General features: G+C 37.4%; 2 protein-coding genes across 5 annotated transcripts in view; both read left to right on the top strand.

The window, feature by feature from the left end:
- Positions 1-2,046: 2,046 nt before the first annotated feature.
- LOC107688086 (26S proteasome non-ATPase regulatory subunit 11A-like) lies at positions 2,047-10,307 on the top strand. Of its 2 annotated transcripts, none has more exons than XM_016485640.1 (13): positions 2,047-2,150; positions 3,481-3,582; positions 3,739-3,935; positions 5,048-5,105; positions 5,214-5,408; positions 6,336-6,480; positions 6,580-6,640; positions 7,784-7,846; positions 7,940-8,065; positions 8,149-8,184; positions 8,355-8,406; positions 9,233-9,375; positions 9,555-10,307. In XM_016485640.1, exons 1-12 carry the CDS (start codon positions 2,063-2,065, stop codon positions 9,373-9,375), a joined length of 1,266 nt encoding a protein of 421 aa, XP_016341126.1. In that variant the 5' UTR covers positions 2,047-2,062; the 3' UTR covers positions 9,555-10,307. The 2 variants fall into 2 exon arrangements, with proteins under 2 accessions (XP_016341126.1, XP_016341127.1); XM_016485641.1 differs by lacking the exon at positions 9,555-10,307 and adding an exon at positions 9,499-9,530 and having other exon boundaries at positions 9,233-9,419.
- Positions 10,308-10,906: 599 nt separating this feature from the next.
- Positions 10,907-19,186, top strand: part of LOC107688085 (vesicle-fusing ATPase-like) — a 24,065-nt gene continuing 15,785 nt past the window's right edge. For all 3 annotated transcript variants that reach the window (XM_016485639.1, XM_016485638.1, XM_016485636.1), the window contains exon 1: positions 10,907-11,027. In XM_016485639.1, coding sequence (XP_016341125.1) covers positions 11,016-11,027 — 12 coding nt within the window. In that variant the 5' untranslated portion in view covers positions 10,907-11,015. The remainder of the gene's footprint in view (positions 11,028-19,186) is intronic.

The raw sequence follows: 19,186 nt of genomic DNA, 5'->3' as shown, positions 1-19,186 counted from the left end.
CGGGGGGGGGGGGGGGGGGGGGGGGTGCATTGGTGCTCTCTCATGGAGATGCTGAATCTCAGATGGGTGGGAACTTGGCTGAGCTCCCTCTAGTTATCTGTCCATGCTGTCCGTCATGTGTGCGCTGTCTGAAACCGCTCTCCACAGCACCAGCATCTGTTATAGCATCTCCTGAGCTTGAACATGAAAGGTAGACGTTTGACTTTAGACACTCTGTTTTTACATGACGTGCCAGCTGTTGACAGTTACTCAATCAAAACCCAGAGAGTGTGGAAAGTCTCACACACAAGGCTCGATACAGATTAACTTAAATCCTGATGTGCAGTAATGTCGATGAGGCTTTGTAGACCTCAATGGCGCAGTGACATGAATGGGCAACCCCATCCCCCTCTGATCTCCCTCTCACACCCACCCACACACTCTCTCAGTCTCTTATGCTTATCCAATCATCCTGCTCTGACTTTGTAATAGTAAGCAATAGTTTTTTTTTTAATGGTGACCCATCTGAGTGTTTTACACCCTTTTATGTTAATATTTTTAAGCTTAGATTAAATTTAGGCGCTGGCTAAAATGAGAAGACAGACAGATAAATAGGTATTCAGATACTGACAGATAAGGTCATCTATCTGTCTGTCTGTCCGTCCGTCCCTATCTGTCTGTCTGTCTGTCTGTCTATCTATCTATCTATCTATCTATCTATTGGGTTACATAGTGATAGATTATGGCATGATGCAAGTAAATTCTTCAAAATTCAGTCATTTACAGCATTCAAGACGGTTTGCGTTAAACGTCAAAATCATGGATGTGCTATTACAGTTTTTTGTTTTTTTTACAATCGCTAGGCTACATTTTTCAATACTTAGTTGTTACATTTTTCAAAGCTGTCTTTACACACTTCTCCTTACCTTAACGTTTTGCTTGGCACAGCAGTAAATTTCACATCCAAAATGCACTAAAACTACCAAAATACTTCATACTGTGCATGTCTCAAATCAAGTCATTCAACCATAACACTAGCAAAGGTTGTCACTCTAAAGAGCACTTTGTCACTCATAAAACAATTACTTAAAAACACTAACAACAGGTCGAATTTTAAATTATTTTCTTTTGTAAAATTTCTTTACAAATCAAGAATGACTGCTCTGTTTAGAATTCACAGCAATGTTACATGGTCCATGTTTACATTACAGTACAAAATTATTTTTATAAGTTGATTAAAAACTAACACCTCAGTTACATCTAATTGTTTTGATTGTATTTAAATGTTTAGATTTCAAAACCCAGATAGCACACGTACGTTTGCAAGATGTCTGTTAAAGATCTCTTCATCTGGAAAGCATCTGCTACAAACATCTGACAGATGTCTTTAAGATGTCAGTTTTACATACATTCTAAATCATAAACATCTTAAAGACATTTTTAAATGTCTATCTGTCATCTAATAGGAAACGTTCTATAGAAGTATTGCAGATGAGCAAACACTCTAAAAAAATATGTCTTGCAGACATCGTGATGTACGTGTGCTAGTTTGAAGAATTTTCGTGGTGGCTGGGTCTGAGTGAGAAAAGAATATATAAATTGAAAGATGTCTTCACTAAATGTATTTTGTGCCACTGCCAAAGCAATTGAAAATGACCCACAGTTTAGCCAACATAGATTGCCGTTGTGTGAATTTTTTTTTTTTTTTTAAGTATTTAAAAATGTGTCGAGATTGTAAAAATATCTTTTTAGCTTTTAGCTAAACGCAAAACCAAGCACAGCCTCCTAGAGTGAGTCATACAGACTACTGTCTCCGTGGACTCAGTCTCCCAGCGTGCCTCAGCGGCGCTTCCGGTAGCGTGTTTAATGATGATTGTAATGTGAATCAGGCAATTGGTGAGGGGTGTTGCTCGGAGTGAAGATGGCGGCAGGATCGAATTGTGGAATAATGAACAGAATTTAAGATTTAGTACATTCTCTTCACACTCCATCACAGTAGGTGGCGGTATGCACCTAGGAAGTTGGTTCGCAACCCGCCATAAAACCAAAAGAAGAAGAAGAAGGCAATTGGTGAATTGGTAAGATGGCGGCTGCAGCGGTAGAGTTTCAGAGAGCACAGTCGCTGCTCAGTACGGATCGGAATGCGTCCATTGACATTTTACATGCTATCGGTAAGTGTACTGTGTCCCGCCGGCCTTTGAACCGCTTGTGTGATTTTAGCAGAAGAGGCTGTGCTTTCAACTCACGGATCATGTCCCTCGTGTGATTTCTAGAACAGCAGCTAAATGTGTTAGCCGGTTTCATGCTGCTGACTCACTGTGACAGGCTGAGAAAGACTGTAGCTGGACAAATACACTGTACTCCTACTAACTGTTAATGTTTTAAACGAGCTGCTGCGCTCTTTTAGACTTTGTCCTCAAATGTAGTTTTATTGCTCGTAGCCTGTAGTGAAAGAAAAGGCCATTTTCAGTGAACTGCCACCAGTGTAAACAGTTAGCCAATCAGCTAGCTTCAGTTCTCAATGAACGCGAATCTCTATGTAACGTTAGTGTTCTGAATGTGTTTGGAAAAACAGGCATAAATAAATGTTTATGTGATCGGCCTCTTAAATGTGGTGAAATATATTCAAATAGAGAAATGACTGGCGTTTTCTAAATAATTGTCGCTTGAAGGAACTAAGTTACCACAACTTTGCATGACAACTGAGTTAGATTCGCTAGCTAGTGACATTCTGTTCGCTTATAATATTTAGGTATGAATTAATATAGTGGGAAGGCACTTAATTTCAAGTAAGTCTGAGAAATGTTATTGCAACTAAATTGTGGCAGATTTGAGTCATTAACATGACTGACAGGTTCTTTACATTTACGGTCAGTAGTCAACTGCTTTTCTCTCTTATCGCTTGGTTATGCTATAAAATGACATTGTCAGCAAGTTCTGTTTGGCATTAAGTTTGATACGTGTTAACTTGTGATAATTTGATAGCATGCAACGCCATTTTTTGTTTATCTGCGGCAGAATATAATGTTTCAAGTTTAAACTTTTTTTTTATCTCTTCATATAACAAATAGGCAATATTTTTTATACACATTAAATCCAAGCTGCATACATGGAGACAAAATAAATATTTCAAAAAGCAAAATTCAATAAGCAAAGCAAGTTATAATCTAAGTTAAATTAAGCTTGCATCAAGTAATTTAGAGACTTTCAAGGCATTCCTTTTTGATCTGCTTTAAAAAAATGTAATTAATTTTAGCTTGGAGCAACTTTAGGGAATCTACATTTTTATAAATTAAACAAAAATTCAACTACTCTGTTTAATTAAGGTGTCCATGTTCCCCTGCTGTTATCAACAGGGTTTGAAGCCCACCAGTCTAGCTAGTAATTTAGTTGAGGATCATGATGCCCAAGATGAACTTGCCTGTATTGTCACCAGAAAGTCTAAGTTAACTATATAATTACATTTAATAATACAATTATCTACTTTGTATACATTCACAGTCAAGCGAGACATCCAAGACAATGACGAAGAGGCTGTGCGTGTCAAAGAACAGAGTATCTTGGAGCTGGGCGGACTGCTGGCCAAGACTGGACAAGCTGCTGGTAAACATCTTCATCTAGTGGGTTATGGCCCAATCAGTATACACATATATTAATGTATCTATATTAATGTATCTGATGTTTTTGAAGGCCACTACTCTGTCAGCTGTCATTTTTCTCAAGGTTAGTAACTATTGCGCATGTATTGGGATTTTGCAGAATTGGGAGGTTTGCTGAAGTATGTCCGACCATTCCTGAACTCCATCAGCAAAGCAAAGGCAGCACGGTTGGTGCGCTCTCTGCTCGATATGTTCTTGGACATGGAGGCAGCTACTGGTCAGGAGGTGGAGTTATGTTTGGAGTGCATTGAATGGGCCAAATCAGAGAAGAGGACCTTTCTCCGACAGGCCCTGGAGGTGAGCACAACTAGTTTTGTGAATTAGCTATAAGTAGAGTTTTTTTTTTTTCTTTTTTCAAAAGGTGCAGTCAGCTGTCATTTTTCTCAAGGTTAGTAACTATTGCGCATGTATTGGGATTTTGCAGAATTGGGAGGTTTGCTGAAGTATGTCCGACCATTCCTGAACTCCATCAGCAAAGCAAAGGCAGCACGGTTGGTGCGCTCTCTGCTCGATATGTTCTTGGACATGGAGGCAGCTACTGGTCAGGAGGTGGAGTTATGTTTGGAGTGCATTGAATGGGCCAAATCAGAGAAGAGGACCTTTCTCCGACAGGCCCTGGAGGTGAGCACAACTAGTTTTGTGAATTAGCTATAAGTAGAGTTTTTTTTTTTTTCTTTTTTCAAAAGGTGCACTCTGTAACTTTTGGTTTATGTTGAGCTGGGACAATGTGTTACTGATATTTGTATCAAGGTAAAGTGACTAGTATTTGACTGGTGATGTGATCTTGACGAGACTGTCGCTAGTTCACTGTATGAGGAAGGATTGAGAGAATATGAGTGTATTCAAACATAAATTCAGACTATATTGTGCATTTTTGTGATGTTGTATACACTACTGTTCAAGTTTTTTTTTTATTTTTTAAAGAAGTCTCTTATGCTTTTATTTCAAGTAAATGTTTTCTATTGTAATATATTTTCAATTGTAATTTATTCCTGATGTCAAAGCTGAATTTTCAGCATCATTACTCCAGTCTTCAGTGTCACATGATCCTTCAGGAATCATTCTAATATACTGATTTGCTGCTCAACATTTAAAACGGGATTCTTTGATGAACAGAGATTTCAGAAGAAAAGTTTTTTGTTTAAAATTGAAATCTTGACCCCTGACTTTTGAACTCTAGTGTACATGCTGCATACTACTTGAAATCTAGTCTGACCATTCAGACTAATACTCAGTCTAAATCAGATTTTAATCAGATTTCAAACCACATATCAATGCTGTTTGGAGTGTGTTCGCAAACATTGGATTCTATTTATTGTTCTGCTGTCAGTGCTACTAAAAAAATGGATTTGAGTTCAATATGCCAAAAAAAAATCAGATTTCTTATTACAGTTGCTTCAATCCTTTAGGCCCGTCTGGTCTCTTTATACTTTGACACCAAACGTTATCAAGAGGCTCTACATCTTGGTGAGTCCCTGACAAGACCATCCCTTGTTGTTGACACATTCATATTCTTAAGCTTGAGCAATGTAATTGCGTTCTGTTACCACTGTCCTCATCTTCCTCGTCAATCAGGCTCTCAGCTCCTGCAAGAGCTGAAGAAGATGGATGATAAAGCTCTGCTGGTGGAGCTCCAGTTGCTGGAAAGCAAGACATATCATGCACTAAGCAACTTGCCCAAGGCCAGAGCGGCTCTCACCTCTGCCAGGACCACAGCAAACGCCATCTACTGCCCCCCAAAGCTGCAGGCTGCTCTAGACATGCAGTCAGGTACGTTTCTACAGTCCTTCCACAAAGACCCTCAGTATCACATCAAGTCCTAACCAGGCATGACACCTAATTTGTCCCTCCACACTGAACGCAAAATTGTTGTTCAACATGATACAATTGCATCCATTCAGAACATATTTATTTGTATTGTAACAAGTTCAGAACAGCCCACAGTGAGACATTCACATGCATTGATAGAAAAGGTATTAACGTAACACACATGCACACAGTCTCAAATGCTTACTGCTTACTATAGTAACTGTTAATGTCCACTACGGTGGTTCACTACGGTTCTGCTCAGTGCTGCTTATAATTATACATCACCTCCACTTTGGTGTGTGTCAGTAGCAAGTGTGTTTAATCGGTGTCTCTTTTAACGTGGCCAAATTAATCATCACATATACGCGATTACAGTTGGAAGGTTGCAAATGCCCGAAGAAAAGTTACAGTGTCAGTTTCACACTGAAATAGTTAAACTACCTGCCTCTCAACCTGCCAACCAGCATTTAACTTGGTATTTGCATAAATTGAAGCGTTTTCCAACCTTTTTGATGCCCTCGGCCACTAAGTTCTTTCTCCAGTCCACTGTCAATCCAACAATTCACTGTGCAAGCTTCAAGATCGACTCCCATTAGAAAGAATTGAAAATATTTGTTCTGCTCCACAGTCCATACCAGTGGACACACACCATTACAGTATTAGTAGCCATACTTCATCCTGCATTAATGGTACTGAGCCATCTTCCTGCAAATGCTTAAATAATAGTTATGTGCATTACTTGAGCTAATTAAATGGAGGGAAAACCGATTGTGCGTACTATAGTGATTTACCCGATTTGTCAACATAGGAATTTTGGAGCTCGTATTGGACATACCTATAGTCATTGTACTGAGAGCATCACATTCTCTTTTTTTTTCCCCCTTGCAGGCATTATTCACGCTGCTGAGGAGAAGGACTGGAAGACAGCGTATTCATACTTTTATGAGGCTTTTGAAGGCTACGACTCTATTGACAGTCCCCGTGCCATCACTGCACTCAAGTACATGCTCCTCTGCAAGATCATGCTCAACTCGTGAGTCCTGGGTTTTTCTAGTGTCTCTCACGTTTTCTTTTTTCCTCTCTTCATTAAACACTTTGAGCATGTTAAACCTGTGTGTCTTTGTTTTTACAGGCCAGAGGATGTGCAGGCCCTGATCAGTGGAAAGCTTGCCCTCAGATATGCTGGCAGACAGGTAGATGTCTGAGCCCAAGGGTCTTGTTCATTCAATCTCATGGTGTAGTTTTTCCATGACCTCTGCAAGAAAACAGTCAGCAGCTAAGATCACATTATGATGTTATATGTTATTGTGTTTTTTTTTTCATAATAGTTTGAGGTCAAAATCAGATATGGTAATTTACCACTAACAAATCAGGCACGTTTTTGCATGTACCTCAATTTAAATGTTAAGTTAAACCTTCCCATATTTAAGCTTTGCATATTTCATTGTAGTAATTAAGTGAACTTGATGATTTGATTTCCATTTACACTTATGTTTGAAATTTGGGGGGTAATCATTTTTTATATTTGCATTTTTTTTAAAGAAATTAATACTTCTATTCAGCAAGGGGGCGTTAAATTGATCAAAAGTGACAGTAAAGACATTTATAATGTCACAAAAAAATGTTCAAATAAATTCAGAATTTTAAATAAATTCTGCTTTCTATTCATCAAAGAATCCTGGGGAAAAAATTATTCACAGTTTCCACAAATATATTAAGCAGCACAACTGTTTTCAACATTTATAATAAATGTTTTTTGAGCAGCAAATCAGCATATTAGATTAATTTCTGAAGGATCATGTGACACTGAAGACTGGAGTAATGACTGCTGAACGTTCAGCTTTGCATCACAGGAATAAATTACATTTTAAAATATATTAAAATAGAAAATAGTTCTTGTTCAATTGTAATAATATTTCACAATATTACGGTTTTACTATTTTTCATCAAATAGATTTGAGCATAAGAGACTTCTTTCAAAAACATCTTAAAAAAAATCTTAGTGACCCTAAACTTTTAAATAGTAGTGTAATTTGAAGTTGTGAAGTAAATTACAGCCTGGGGTGGAAAATGTTTCTGGAGGAGGCTGATACTTACCTGGTACTGAGGCTGATACTTGCCTGGTACTTAGACTGACATTAAAATACCATCCCAGACTGCAGCACACATTTCGTAGTATCCAACCATTTTCACTTTTATATGACCCTGTATTGCCTTCTAATATGCACTCAGCCACAGCACCTGACCCTGTGTGCTGCTTGACTAGGCGACGTTTTTCTGTTGTGTCTGTTGACACATTATGTGGATCAACTTGTCCTGTCTCTCTCTTTCTGTAGACAGATGCACTTAAATGTGTAGCCCAAGCCAGCAAGAACAGGTCACTTGCAGACTTTGAGAAGGTGGGTCAGATGCCCTGACTTAAAATGTTACCACGTTTTCAGTCCACCTGCTGTTTTTTACATTTAATGTCCTTCTCTCTGATGTGCACTTAGGCTTTAACAGAATACAAAGCTGAGCTACGGGAGGATCCTATCATCAGCACCCACCTGGCCAAACTCTATGACAATCTGCTGGAACAAAACCTAATAAGGGTCATCGAGCCCTTCTCCAGAGTGCAGGTAATGACATGGTTTACATCAGTGCGAGGTGATGTGTGCTTAAAATATTGTTGTGTACTAACATTGTTCTCTTATGCCGACAGATTGAACACATTTCTGAGCTAATAAAACTCTCCATGGTAAGGACTCGTCCCTTCAAATTTGCAATTAAAACATCAACAGTATCTTGTACCTGTTGCTTTATATGGCAAGCAAATTCTCACTGTTCCTTTTATTGCCATGTGTGTCAGTGATGTGTGCAGTTTTGTTTCAAGCAGTTATCTTCCTTTCTCTTCCCTTTTCTCTTCAGGGGGATGTTGAAAGGAAACTGTCACAGATGATTTTAGACCAGAAATTCCATGGTGTGCCCTCATCCTTGTCTTTTACTTGAGAAGTGTGCTGTCAAACATAGGACTGGGTATCAATACAGATTTACATATTCGATTACGATTTTGATTTGATTTCTTTATTTGGGTATAATTTAGTTACAAATTAAAGAGATTCTCTCTTCTAATGCTGTGAAGTATATACCGTAATTGATTTTTATTTGATTTTATTTGAGGAGACTGATTGCCTCTAACCATTTAAGTTTAAAAAAAGTAATATTTATGAGTACTTTCATTTCTTAGTATAAAAGTAAACTATAAACTCTGCTTAAATACCTGGTAGCGCTGAAACTTTACTGAATTGAAAACGTTAACATATTAAGAAAAATAAAATGAACTCAAAACCCTTGCAGTAACATTTAATTTTAACATATATTCTTTTACAGTCCAAAGCGAAGCATGCTGCGAGATAAAAATCTGCTGTAACTCATTCAGTTTGCATTCTGCTTAATGTAATCAGTTACAGAGTTCACATAAATATTTGCAGGTGCGATGAACTTTCAGTAATATTTGAGTGAAATAACTAATTTAATAAATTTGACTTAGGTTTTACAGTGTACAGAGCAGTGTTTCAGACTGATTCAGACTATCTGAAATTTGTCAAACTATTCATTACAAGAACTGGCTCAAAAGAGCCATTCATTTCAGGAATTGGGCTTCACTGGATGCGCTGTATATTATGATCTATATTTTTACCCAGCCCTAGTCAAACATGCATGTAATATGTTATAAAATGAAGTATTTGTGGTCCTTCTAAATGTTTTCACTTTGAGTTATAATGTTGCTTTCTCAACGCCTTTAGGAATCCTTGACCAAGGGGAAGGTGTCCTGATTGTATTTGACGAACCTCCAGTAGACAAAACATATGAAGCCGCCCTTGAAACAATTCAGAACATGAGCAAAGTAGTGGACTCGCTCTACAACAAAGCCAAAAAACTGACATAGGCAAGTGCATGTTGTGCTTTGTGCATAATATTGATACGTCTCAGATAGGGCTGCACGATAAATCGCATGCGATATTTACGCATTAAATATCGCATGCGATTTATCGTGCAGCCCTAGTCTCAGAATAACACGGCGTCACGTTGAAAAATTACTTGTCTTGGCTGATCTCTTTTGTGCAGGTTGAGCATTGGACCCTGCAGCTGAGAGCATGGCCAGTGTGGGGGACTCTGAGGGAAGGGGAGGGGGATGTGATATAGACATCAAGTCAAAAAAGGTCTAACACCCCAAAAATGGACTGACTCCTGCTGTTGTCCTCTCTGGCTTTCTCTTGGACATTTTTTACCACCTTCCTCAAAGGACAAACTACTTCTACTACTATGGGATCACAATTTTTTTTTTGTCCACTTAATTATATATATATATTTTTTGCTGGTAATGCGTTTCTTTGTATCTTGGTTGTGCCTAATGGGCCATCAAGGAATCTTCAAAAAAAAATAAAAACTCACTTGCATTATAACTATTTGAAATGTATATACATAGATCTCTCATAGAGCAAAGCTGATATGAGAATGATTCAGTTCCCTTGCCAATCCAGGGGCCATTGTATTGAGCTGTCGACAAGATTCCCTGCATCACCGATCGAATGGTTTTAGCCCCAACTCTGGTCCCCTAAGGAAGCCCCTGGCCTCACTTCAGGCCTACCTCTCGTGCAGACAGCATACTTGGACTTTGTATGTTGGGCGGAAAAATTCTGATAAGATGCTGTCATCAGGAAGGGGTCATGAGCTGTTGTCATTCCCTGGCCCGTGCATTCCTGCCCTTCCTCCTCCTTCCTCTTTGTACATAACGTTGCCAAGCGCCTCTGTCTGGCCTGTCATGCTGTTGCCCTTTTTTTATAACGCTAAAAAAACATAATAAAGTCACCAAGAGAACAAGACTCTGAGTGCTTCTGTACAAGATCCTAGGATTCAGAGATCACCTGATTGGCATGTTTTGGGGATTTTACTTGCACTCTACAAAATTCTAATTTGATATTTGTGTTTGTATGAAAATGATGTGTAATACTTTTTCTTCTCACAGCTTAATATGACTGCATATAAGGTATTTGCTTGTCGATTCATCTGAAACGTGTAGAACGCCCTGTTTGATAGAGCATCTTGGTCGTGGAGGTCTGTAATACCCATTAACAATTGGAGTAAACAAGTTTTGATTGAGAGGGCCCAATAATAATAAAGTCTTCAGTTTTGTGATGCAAAAGAATTCAAGTATTTTATATGAATAATTTAGATTCTACGTTTTATTTAGTAATAAAACATTTTTGATTATTTATTTTATGAGCTAAGTCAATTATGACCGTGAAATTGTAATAACGTATGTTCTAAATGTGATCTTATTAGAACGTTCTAGAGCACTATGCCAATCCATGACATCATTAACTACGTGAACAACTGACTCGTTTTTTGAAACTGTTCTCTGAAACGAACTGTTCGAAAGAATCGATTCACGAAATGAGTCAAAATTCCCGTCTCTAGGGCGAAGCGCGCATGCGCAGCTCTCGCCTGTGTCGCTGTCCGCTGCTTGTGGTGCTGCTCTAGTACTGCTGCGTGGACCTTTTCCGAACGGAATCACCTAACGCAAACATGGCGACCCGGGTAAGATATGCTTCCATTTGAATTATTCAACGAATAACCTTATACGATATTAAGAATCAGCACTGAGTTTAAATGTAATATAATATTTCACAATTATCGCTCTGGAGAAGCGCTTTAGCGTCTCATTAAAAAAAAAAAACCTTTCCAGTTTGATGCCAGCTACTGGCATCTTTCCACAATATCATCAGCCTACAGACAGTTGCAGGTGGCGATACGGTCAACTGTGACCACCAATGCAGATCTGCAGCGATATTGCTGGTTTTTGGTTTACATTACAATTCATAGCATGCTAATATATGGCTACCGCACAAGGATACGCGGGAAGCTTTGAACAATAATAATAATACACCCTCATGAGTGCTCGAATCTCGGTGGTGGCACGAGAACATTCATTTTCCAGCATTTGGGTGCATCGTGAAATAGTGGTGATTGGTTGTTTCTAGTCTCAGCCCATCGGTAAACAGGCAAATGCTTAAAATAGAACCGAGGAGGTTGTCCATTTGCTTTAGCTCATCGATAAGATACAACGTGAGCGAACAGGCGGTTGTTTCATATTAATCATTTAATATCGTTTATAATAATGTATATTTTCAGTAGCCATGTTCCGTATTTTGTGCTGCAGAACGCTGTTATGAAGAGTGAAATGACAGGACTGTGCTCGTTCAGCGGATTTAACCTTGACATGGCTCGCGTAATGCTCACATAAGCTCATCACACCACACTGTTTCTGCTTTGAAAGCTCGCGATGAATGAGCAAGCCTGTGATTTCGCGTCTAAAATCATGCATCTTCAAAATCTCCACAGAAACACATTGCTTCCCCAATACGAATGTATTTTGTGCGCAAAACTACAGCACTCCCTCTCCGTGCTGCAGGATGGAGCGCTGTAGGTCTGAACGGGTGCTTGTTATTGAGAATAATGCTTTCAAAATGGCATCATTGTCTTTAGTTTTATTTGTGGATAAACTGAGATTTCAGTGTTCCATTTAAGCCGTTGTTAAATTTTCCACCTACCTACCTATTTATTTATTTATGTTTATTTTTATAATTTATTTTAGTGATAATTTCATGATTTATATGTGCGAGATCATGTAGTTCATACTCTCTAAATGCACTGCAATATAGTGGGGGGTTTTAATTAAGTTGACAATGAAGCCAAATACTATAGGGACATTAATATACTATAGGGACTATATATATACTATACTATAATATACCTCTGCTCAATCTGGAATTAAACCAAACCATGCTGGTTTTGTCTGGCCAGAGGAGAACTGGCCCCCCCGGACTGAGCCTGGTTTCTCCCAAGTTTTTTTTTTCTCAATTTCTGTCACCGATGGAGTTTTGGCTCCTTGCCACTGTCGCTTTTGGCTTGCTTAGTTGGGGACACAATTTCTGGCAACATTGCTGACTTGACTGCACAGACACTATTGGAAGAGAACTGAACTGAGCTGGACGATGACAACACTGAATCAACAATGAACTGATTTTAACTGATAAACTGACTGTTTTCCATTCTGCTCTTGCATTCCAGTTTAACACTGTAAAGCTGCTTTGACACAATCTGTATTGTATAATGCGCTATATAAATAAAGGTGACTTGACTTGACTAATAAACCACAATAGGTATTATTGTGGGATGTTATGGGACAATTAGGCACAATCAAAATGCAATAAAAATAAACACCTTGATCCATTAAATTATATATATATTATGCAATCTGCCTGTATCATAATTGTTCTATGTATTTGTATGTATATATATATATATATATATATATATATATGTGTGTGTGTGTGTGTGTGTGTGTGTGTGTGTGTGTGCATAAAAAATTGCAGATTATATAGTCACAGTTTACTAATAGCTGTCACTGTATTTAATGGCTTTAGTATGCTTAAGGTAGGACAGAACATGCCAGTGAAAGAGCAGGTGAAAGCTGTTCAGAAATTTGTAAATGCCTGTCACACACCCACGAACAACTGTAAGAAAAGATGAGCATTTATGAGTCACACAGTGTCAGTGCCCAATGTCCATTATGTTCTCTGGAGCGATTCTACTGAAGAAGAGTAAATCAAGATGAGAGTGGAGAGAGTGAACATTGGAAAATCTGTTATTCAGGTTGTATTTGCTGAGATGCCATTGTCAGCAGAACAATTTCTTCATTCTTTTGATTATGATGAGATATTTCTTGTAAGCTGCACTGATCAAACTAGACCAAGGCAGACGAACTCTGTGTGGGCATCCTTCACCCACAGAGTTCAGCTCAGTGTTAAATTATTTAATACTTTCACTGGCTTCTCAGAGAGAGTATGAATGATACACAGTCTGGTTGTGTCTGTCATAATGCTCTCTAGATGTATGTGAGTTCTGCTCAATATCTGTTAGGATGAACTGAAGGAAGAATATGACATTTTCCTTTGTGAGTGTCTCCCATGAGTACTGGTTGTCTCTTAAGAGAATTTCCCCTTTAAATTCCATTTCCTCTGCTTTAAATAAATGCTTCTTTCTTCTGTAGCACTAATATACATCGCTTTATTTAATAAAAAATGGCTACCAGATAAATCTTTTTTTATATTAGTGAAAAGGCTTCTGTGAGCATCAAAAAGTGGCATGGGCACTAGAATAACTGCCAAGCTCTATTAAATTTGAATGAATAATTTATATTTTTGAGAAATCCGGCCCATCACTTGTGGCTCTAATCAAAGCCCTGCATGAAAGCTATTTTTTGTATTGTTATGAATGCCACGCAGCTAATTAACATCATATGAGGTTTATTATCATCTATACATTTAAAGCAACATTTTGACATTAATTTCATTTTACCCATTAAAACCAGTATTTGCGGACATTAATGGTTTCTTGCTTCAATTAACTCACAAGCAGCAATCTTCATCATGCAATTATTTCACATCAAGCAACTAAATGCATGCCAAAAAAAAAAAAACTGATCAGAAGTGATTTAAAGTTTTCTCTCTGTCCCGGAAATGATTTCAACTAAGATCTCCCTCTGGGGTAATTAAAAGCAAGTGATAAATTGGAAAAGCTTGAAATGTGTTTCAGGAATTGCAAGTCATGTTCTAACAGTGATATATAATTTACATCAGGCTCATTTAATGTTCATTTTTTTATTCACCTTTTTACATGTTCTTTCTTATTTTTCTTTAAACTGCTTTGACTGTACACTCTTAAAAATAAAGGTGCTTCAAAAGGTTCTTCAAGCGATGCCATAGAAGAACCATTTTTGGTTCCACAAAGAACCATTCAGTCAAAGGTTCTTTAAAGAACCGTCTCTTTCTTACCTTTTTATAATCTGAAGAACCTTCTTTCACCACAAATAACCTTTTGTGAAACAGAAAGGTTCTTCAGATGTTAAAGGATCTTTATGGAACCAATTTGACCAAAAAGGTTCTTCTATGGCATCGTGAAGCACCTTTATTTTTAAGAGTGTAGTTTTTCTCAGAATGATTTTCAGTTAAAGCCCATTAAACTATAATAATAACTATAATGATAATTATATCAGTGATCATTATACCAACACGTGGTATCGTTCTGTTTATCATAAGCGTGTAATGCTGTTTTGTCGTCTGCTTTAAATGCTCAAGCTCTTTAAAGTCATGTGGATTCTGACTGGCTGTCAGTGCTTTTATCGTGCATCAGCTGGAAAAAAAATAATTCTGTTGTTGTCGTTATAGTTGTGGTGTGGACTGCCCTATTCTCACAGAATTAGAATGATAATTAAATTATATGGTTATTATTATAGTTACCGTCCTTGGTCTTGCCTTTTGGACTTTAGCCTTTTGCAGTTGACCAATCAGGAAACTTGAATGCATAATTTCCATGATGGGTTATGAGGAGAGGTTTTCTCAGTGTTATTTGTCTTGCATTAATCTTCTTGTTTTGCATGCTGTGATATAAGGATCATCCTTCATTAAGTGTGATACATCAGGGGTACAATCCATAAACCAAAAGTAATGCAAGCCACCCCTGCGTCCCAGTGTAATCCAGTAGTCTAACCATTTGAGGCATCTGTGACATCCAGAAATCTCTGCATTGGTTGAACCTTTGTTTGTCTGTTGACGTAAACTAATAATGCTTAATCATATGCTCAGGTTAGATAAAGTCATTAGCTTGTTACAAGAGCAGTTGTTTCCAGCCCTGTGACAGGACGTCCTCTGTTGAGTCAGGAGTTTCTTCTCGACAGTATTGATCAGACTTCTCCTCATTCCCAACCTCATTAAACATGGAGAGTAGTGCTGCTTGAAATAGATTTTTACTCACCACACTGACTGATGAAATGGCATGCAGCATTTTATTTTGTAAATTCAGTGCTGAATTATACTGCGGTTGTCTTTTTCAAAGCTTATTTATTTGCTCAAATATAGGCTGCATTTATTTGATCAAAAATACAGTAAAACGGTAATATTGTGAAATAATATTACAATTTAAAATAAGTTTTCTATTTTATATACTTTAAAACGTAATTTATTCCTGTGATATCAAAGCTGAATTTTCAGCAGCAATTTTCATATGCTGATTTGTTGCTCAAGAAACATTTCTTATTATTATCAGTGTTGAAAACAGTTGTGCTGCTTCCTATTTTTATGGAAACCACGATACTTTTTTTTCAAGATTCTTTGATGAATAGAAAGTTAAAAAGAACAGCATTGAAAGCTATTTTTTGTATTGTTATGAATGCCACGCAGCTAATTAACATCATATGAGGTTTATTATCATCTATACATTTAAAGCAACATTTTGACATTAATTTCATTTTACCCATTAAAACCAGTATTTGCGGACATTAATGGTTTCTTGCTTCAATTAACTCACAAGCAGCAATCTTCATCATGCAATTATTTCACATCAAGCAACTAAATGCATGCCAAAAAAAAAAAAACTGATCAGAAGTGATTTAAAGTTTTCTCTCTGTCCCGGAAATGATTTCAACTAAGATCTCCCTCTGGGGTAATTAAAAGCAAGTGATAAATTGGAAAAGCTTGAAATGTGTTTCAGGAATTGCAAGTCATGTTCTAACAGTGATATATAATTTACATCAGGCTCATTTAATGTTCATTTTTTTATTCACCTTTTTACATGTTCTTTCTTATTTTTCTTTAAACTGCTTTGACTGTACACTCTTAAAAATAAAGGTGCTTCAAAAGGTTCTTCAAGCGATGCCATAGAAGAACCATTTTTGGTTCCACAAAGAACCATTCAGTCAAAGGTTCTTTAAAGAACCGTCTCTTTCTTACCTTTTTATAATCTGAAGAACCTTCTTTCACCACAAATAACCTTTTGTGAAACAGAAAGGTTCTTCAGATGTTAAAGGTTCTTTATGGAACCAATTTGACCAAAAAGGTTCTTCTATGGCATCGTGAAGCACCTTTATTTTTAAGAGTGTAGTTTTTCTCAGAATGATTTTCAGTTAAAGCCCATTAAACTATAATAATAACTATAATGATAATTATATCAGTGATCATTATACCAACACGTGGTATCGTTCTGTTTATCATAAGCGTGTAATGCTGTTTTGTCGTCTGCTTTAAATGCTCAAGCTCTTTAAAGTCATGTGGATTCTGACTGGCTGTCAGTGCTTTTATCGTGCATCAGCTGGAAAAAAAATAATTCTGTTGTTGTCGTTATAGTTGTGGTGTGGACTGCCCTATTCTCACAGAATTAGAATGATAATTAAATTATATGGTTATTATTATAGTTACCGTCCTTGGTCTTGCCTTTTGGACTTTAGCCTTTTGCAGTTGACCAATCAGGAAACTTGAATGCATAATTTCCATGATGGGTTATGAGGAGAGGTTTTCTCAGTGTTATTTGTCTTGCATTAATCTTCTTGTTTTGCATGCTGTGATATAAGGATCATCCTTCATTAAGTGTGATACATCAGGGGTACAATCCATAAACCAAAAGTAATGCAAGCCACCCCTGCGTCCCAGTGTAATCCAGTAGTCTAACCATTTGAGGCATCTGTGACATCCAGAAATCTCTGCATTGGTTGAACCTTTGTTTGTCTGTTGACGTAAACTAATAATGCTTAATCATATGCTCAGGTTAGATAAAGTCATTAGCTTGTTACAAGAGCAGTTGTCTCCAGCCCTGTGACAGGACGTCCTCTGTTGAGTCAGGAGTTTCTTCTCGACAGTATTGATCAGACTTCTCAACCTCATTAACCTCATTAAACATGGAGAGTAGTGCTGCTTGAAATAGATTTTTACTCACCACACTGACTGCATGCAGCATATGCAGCATTTTATTTTGTAAATTCAGTGCTGAATTATACTGCGGTTGTCTTTTTCAAAGCTTATTTATTTGCTCAAATATAGGCTGCATTTATTTGATCAAAAATACAGTAAAACGGTAATATTGTGAAATAATATTACAATTTAAAATAAGTTTTCTATTTTATATACTTTAAAACGTAATTTATTCCTGTGATATCAAAGCTGAATTTTCAGCAGCAATTTTCATATGCTGATTTGTTGCTCAAGAAACATTTCTTATTATTATCAGTGTTGAAAACAGTTGTGCTGCTTCCTATTTTTATGGAAACCACGATACTTTTTTTTCAAGATTCTTTGATGAATAGAAAGTTAAAAAGAACAGCATTTATTTTAAATTGAAATCTTTTGTAACATTATAATTCTTTACTGTCAATTTTGACTAAATGAATGCATCCTTGCTGAATAAAACTGTACATTTTTTAACAAAATCTTACTGACCCCAAACATTTGAACTATATATATATATATATATACAGTCATGTGAAAAAGTTAGGACACCCTATTGAATGCCACGGTTTTCTGTATCAGGACATAATCGAGTCCTTGGTAGGTCTTAAAAAATTGGAAAATAAAACCTCAGATGAACAAAAACAAAGCCAAGATGGAAAAGCCATGTGTGACAAAGTTAGGACACCCTTACTGTTAACATAGGAATTAAGAGGGTAAGTAACGGTCAGGCACTGCTAATCAAATGCCTTTGATTAACTGATCATCAGCAAGTGTGAGCAGCTCTATAAAAGCATACGTTTTGGCAGTTTGCTGGTCTAGAGCCTTCAGGTGTTTGTTAACATAATGCCAAAGAGGAAAGACATCAGCAATGATCAAGCAATTGTTGCTGCCATCAATCTGAGAAGAGTAATATGGCCATTTCCAAACAATTTGAAGTCCATCATTCTACAGTGAGGAAGTTTACAGTGGAAGACATTCAAAACAGACACCAATCCTCCCAAAAGTGGACGTCCCAGGAAATTCACCCCAAGAACACACCGTGTAAAGCTCAGAATAATGGCAGACAACCTACGAACTTCACTGCAGACTCTACAGGCCTCAGTTAACATCTTAAATGATAAAGTTATTGACAATTCAATTAGAAAAATATGGGACAAGTATGGCATATTTGGAAGGCTTGCCAGAAGAAAGCCTCTTCTCTCTAAAGAAACATGGCAGCACGGTTTAGGTTTGCACAGTTGCATCTGATCAAACCATAAGACTTCTAGAACAATGTCCTTTGAACAGACGAGACCAAAGTGGAGATGTTTGGCCAAAATGCACAGTGCCATGTTTGGTGAAAACCTAAAGAGCATATCAGCACAAACACCTCAAAAGTCACACATGCTGGTGGAGGGCTGATGATTTTGGGTTTGTCTTGTAGCCACAGGAACTGGGCACCTCACAGTCATTGAATCGACCATGAACTCCTCTGTATACCAAAGTATTCTAGAGTCAAATTTGAGGCCATCCGTCTGACAGCTAAAGTTGGGTCAAAATTGGGTCATGCAACAGGACAATGATCCCACGCACTCCAGCAAATCTACTACAGAACGTCTGAAAAGAAAAGAATCAAGGGGTTGCAGCAGTCCAGTCAAAGTCCAGACCTCATCCTGACTGAAATGCTGTGGCGAGAGCTGTGCATAACAAATGCCCACAAACCTCAATAAACCCGATCAGCGTTGTAAAGAAGAGTGAGCCAAAATGCCTCCAGAACGATGTGAGGGACTGATAAAGTAATACAGAAAATTATTACTTCAAGTTATTGCTACTAAAAGTGGATCTACAAGCAATTTAATCATAGGGTGTCCTTAATTTGTCACACATGGCATTTCCATAATGGCTTTATTTTTGTTAAATATATAATGACACAGTGTT

The sequence above is a fragment of the Sinocyclocheilus anshuiensis genome, unplaced genomic scaffold, assembly GCF_001515605.1.
Source record: "Sinocyclocheilus anshuiensis isolate Anshui unplaced genomic scaffold, SAMN03320099.WGS_v1.1 scaffold249, whole genome shotgun sequence".
Classification (NCBI taxonomy): domain Eukaryota; kingdom Metazoa; phylum Chordata; class Actinopteri; order Cypriniformes; family Cyprinidae; genus Sinocyclocheilus; species Sinocyclocheilus anshuiensis.
Note: the sequence above shows the minus strand (reverse complement) of the source record. Positions and strands in the feature narration are given on the sequence as shown.

Bases quoted from the DNA above. Each gene is read 5' to 3' on its own strand.
- LOC107688086 (XM_016485640.1), top strand. From the start codon at position 2,063: ATGGCGGCTGCAGCGGTAGAGTTTCAGAGAGCACAGTCGCTGCTCAGT. The intron at 2,151-3,480 runs GTAAGTGTACTG...ATACATTCACAG, and splicing joins TGACATTTTACATGCTATCG to TCAAGCGAGACATCCAAGAC. The intron at 8,407-9,232 runs GTGTGCCCTCAT...CAACGCCTTTAG, and splicing joins TTTAGACCAGAAATTCCATG to GAATCCTTGACCAAGGGGAA.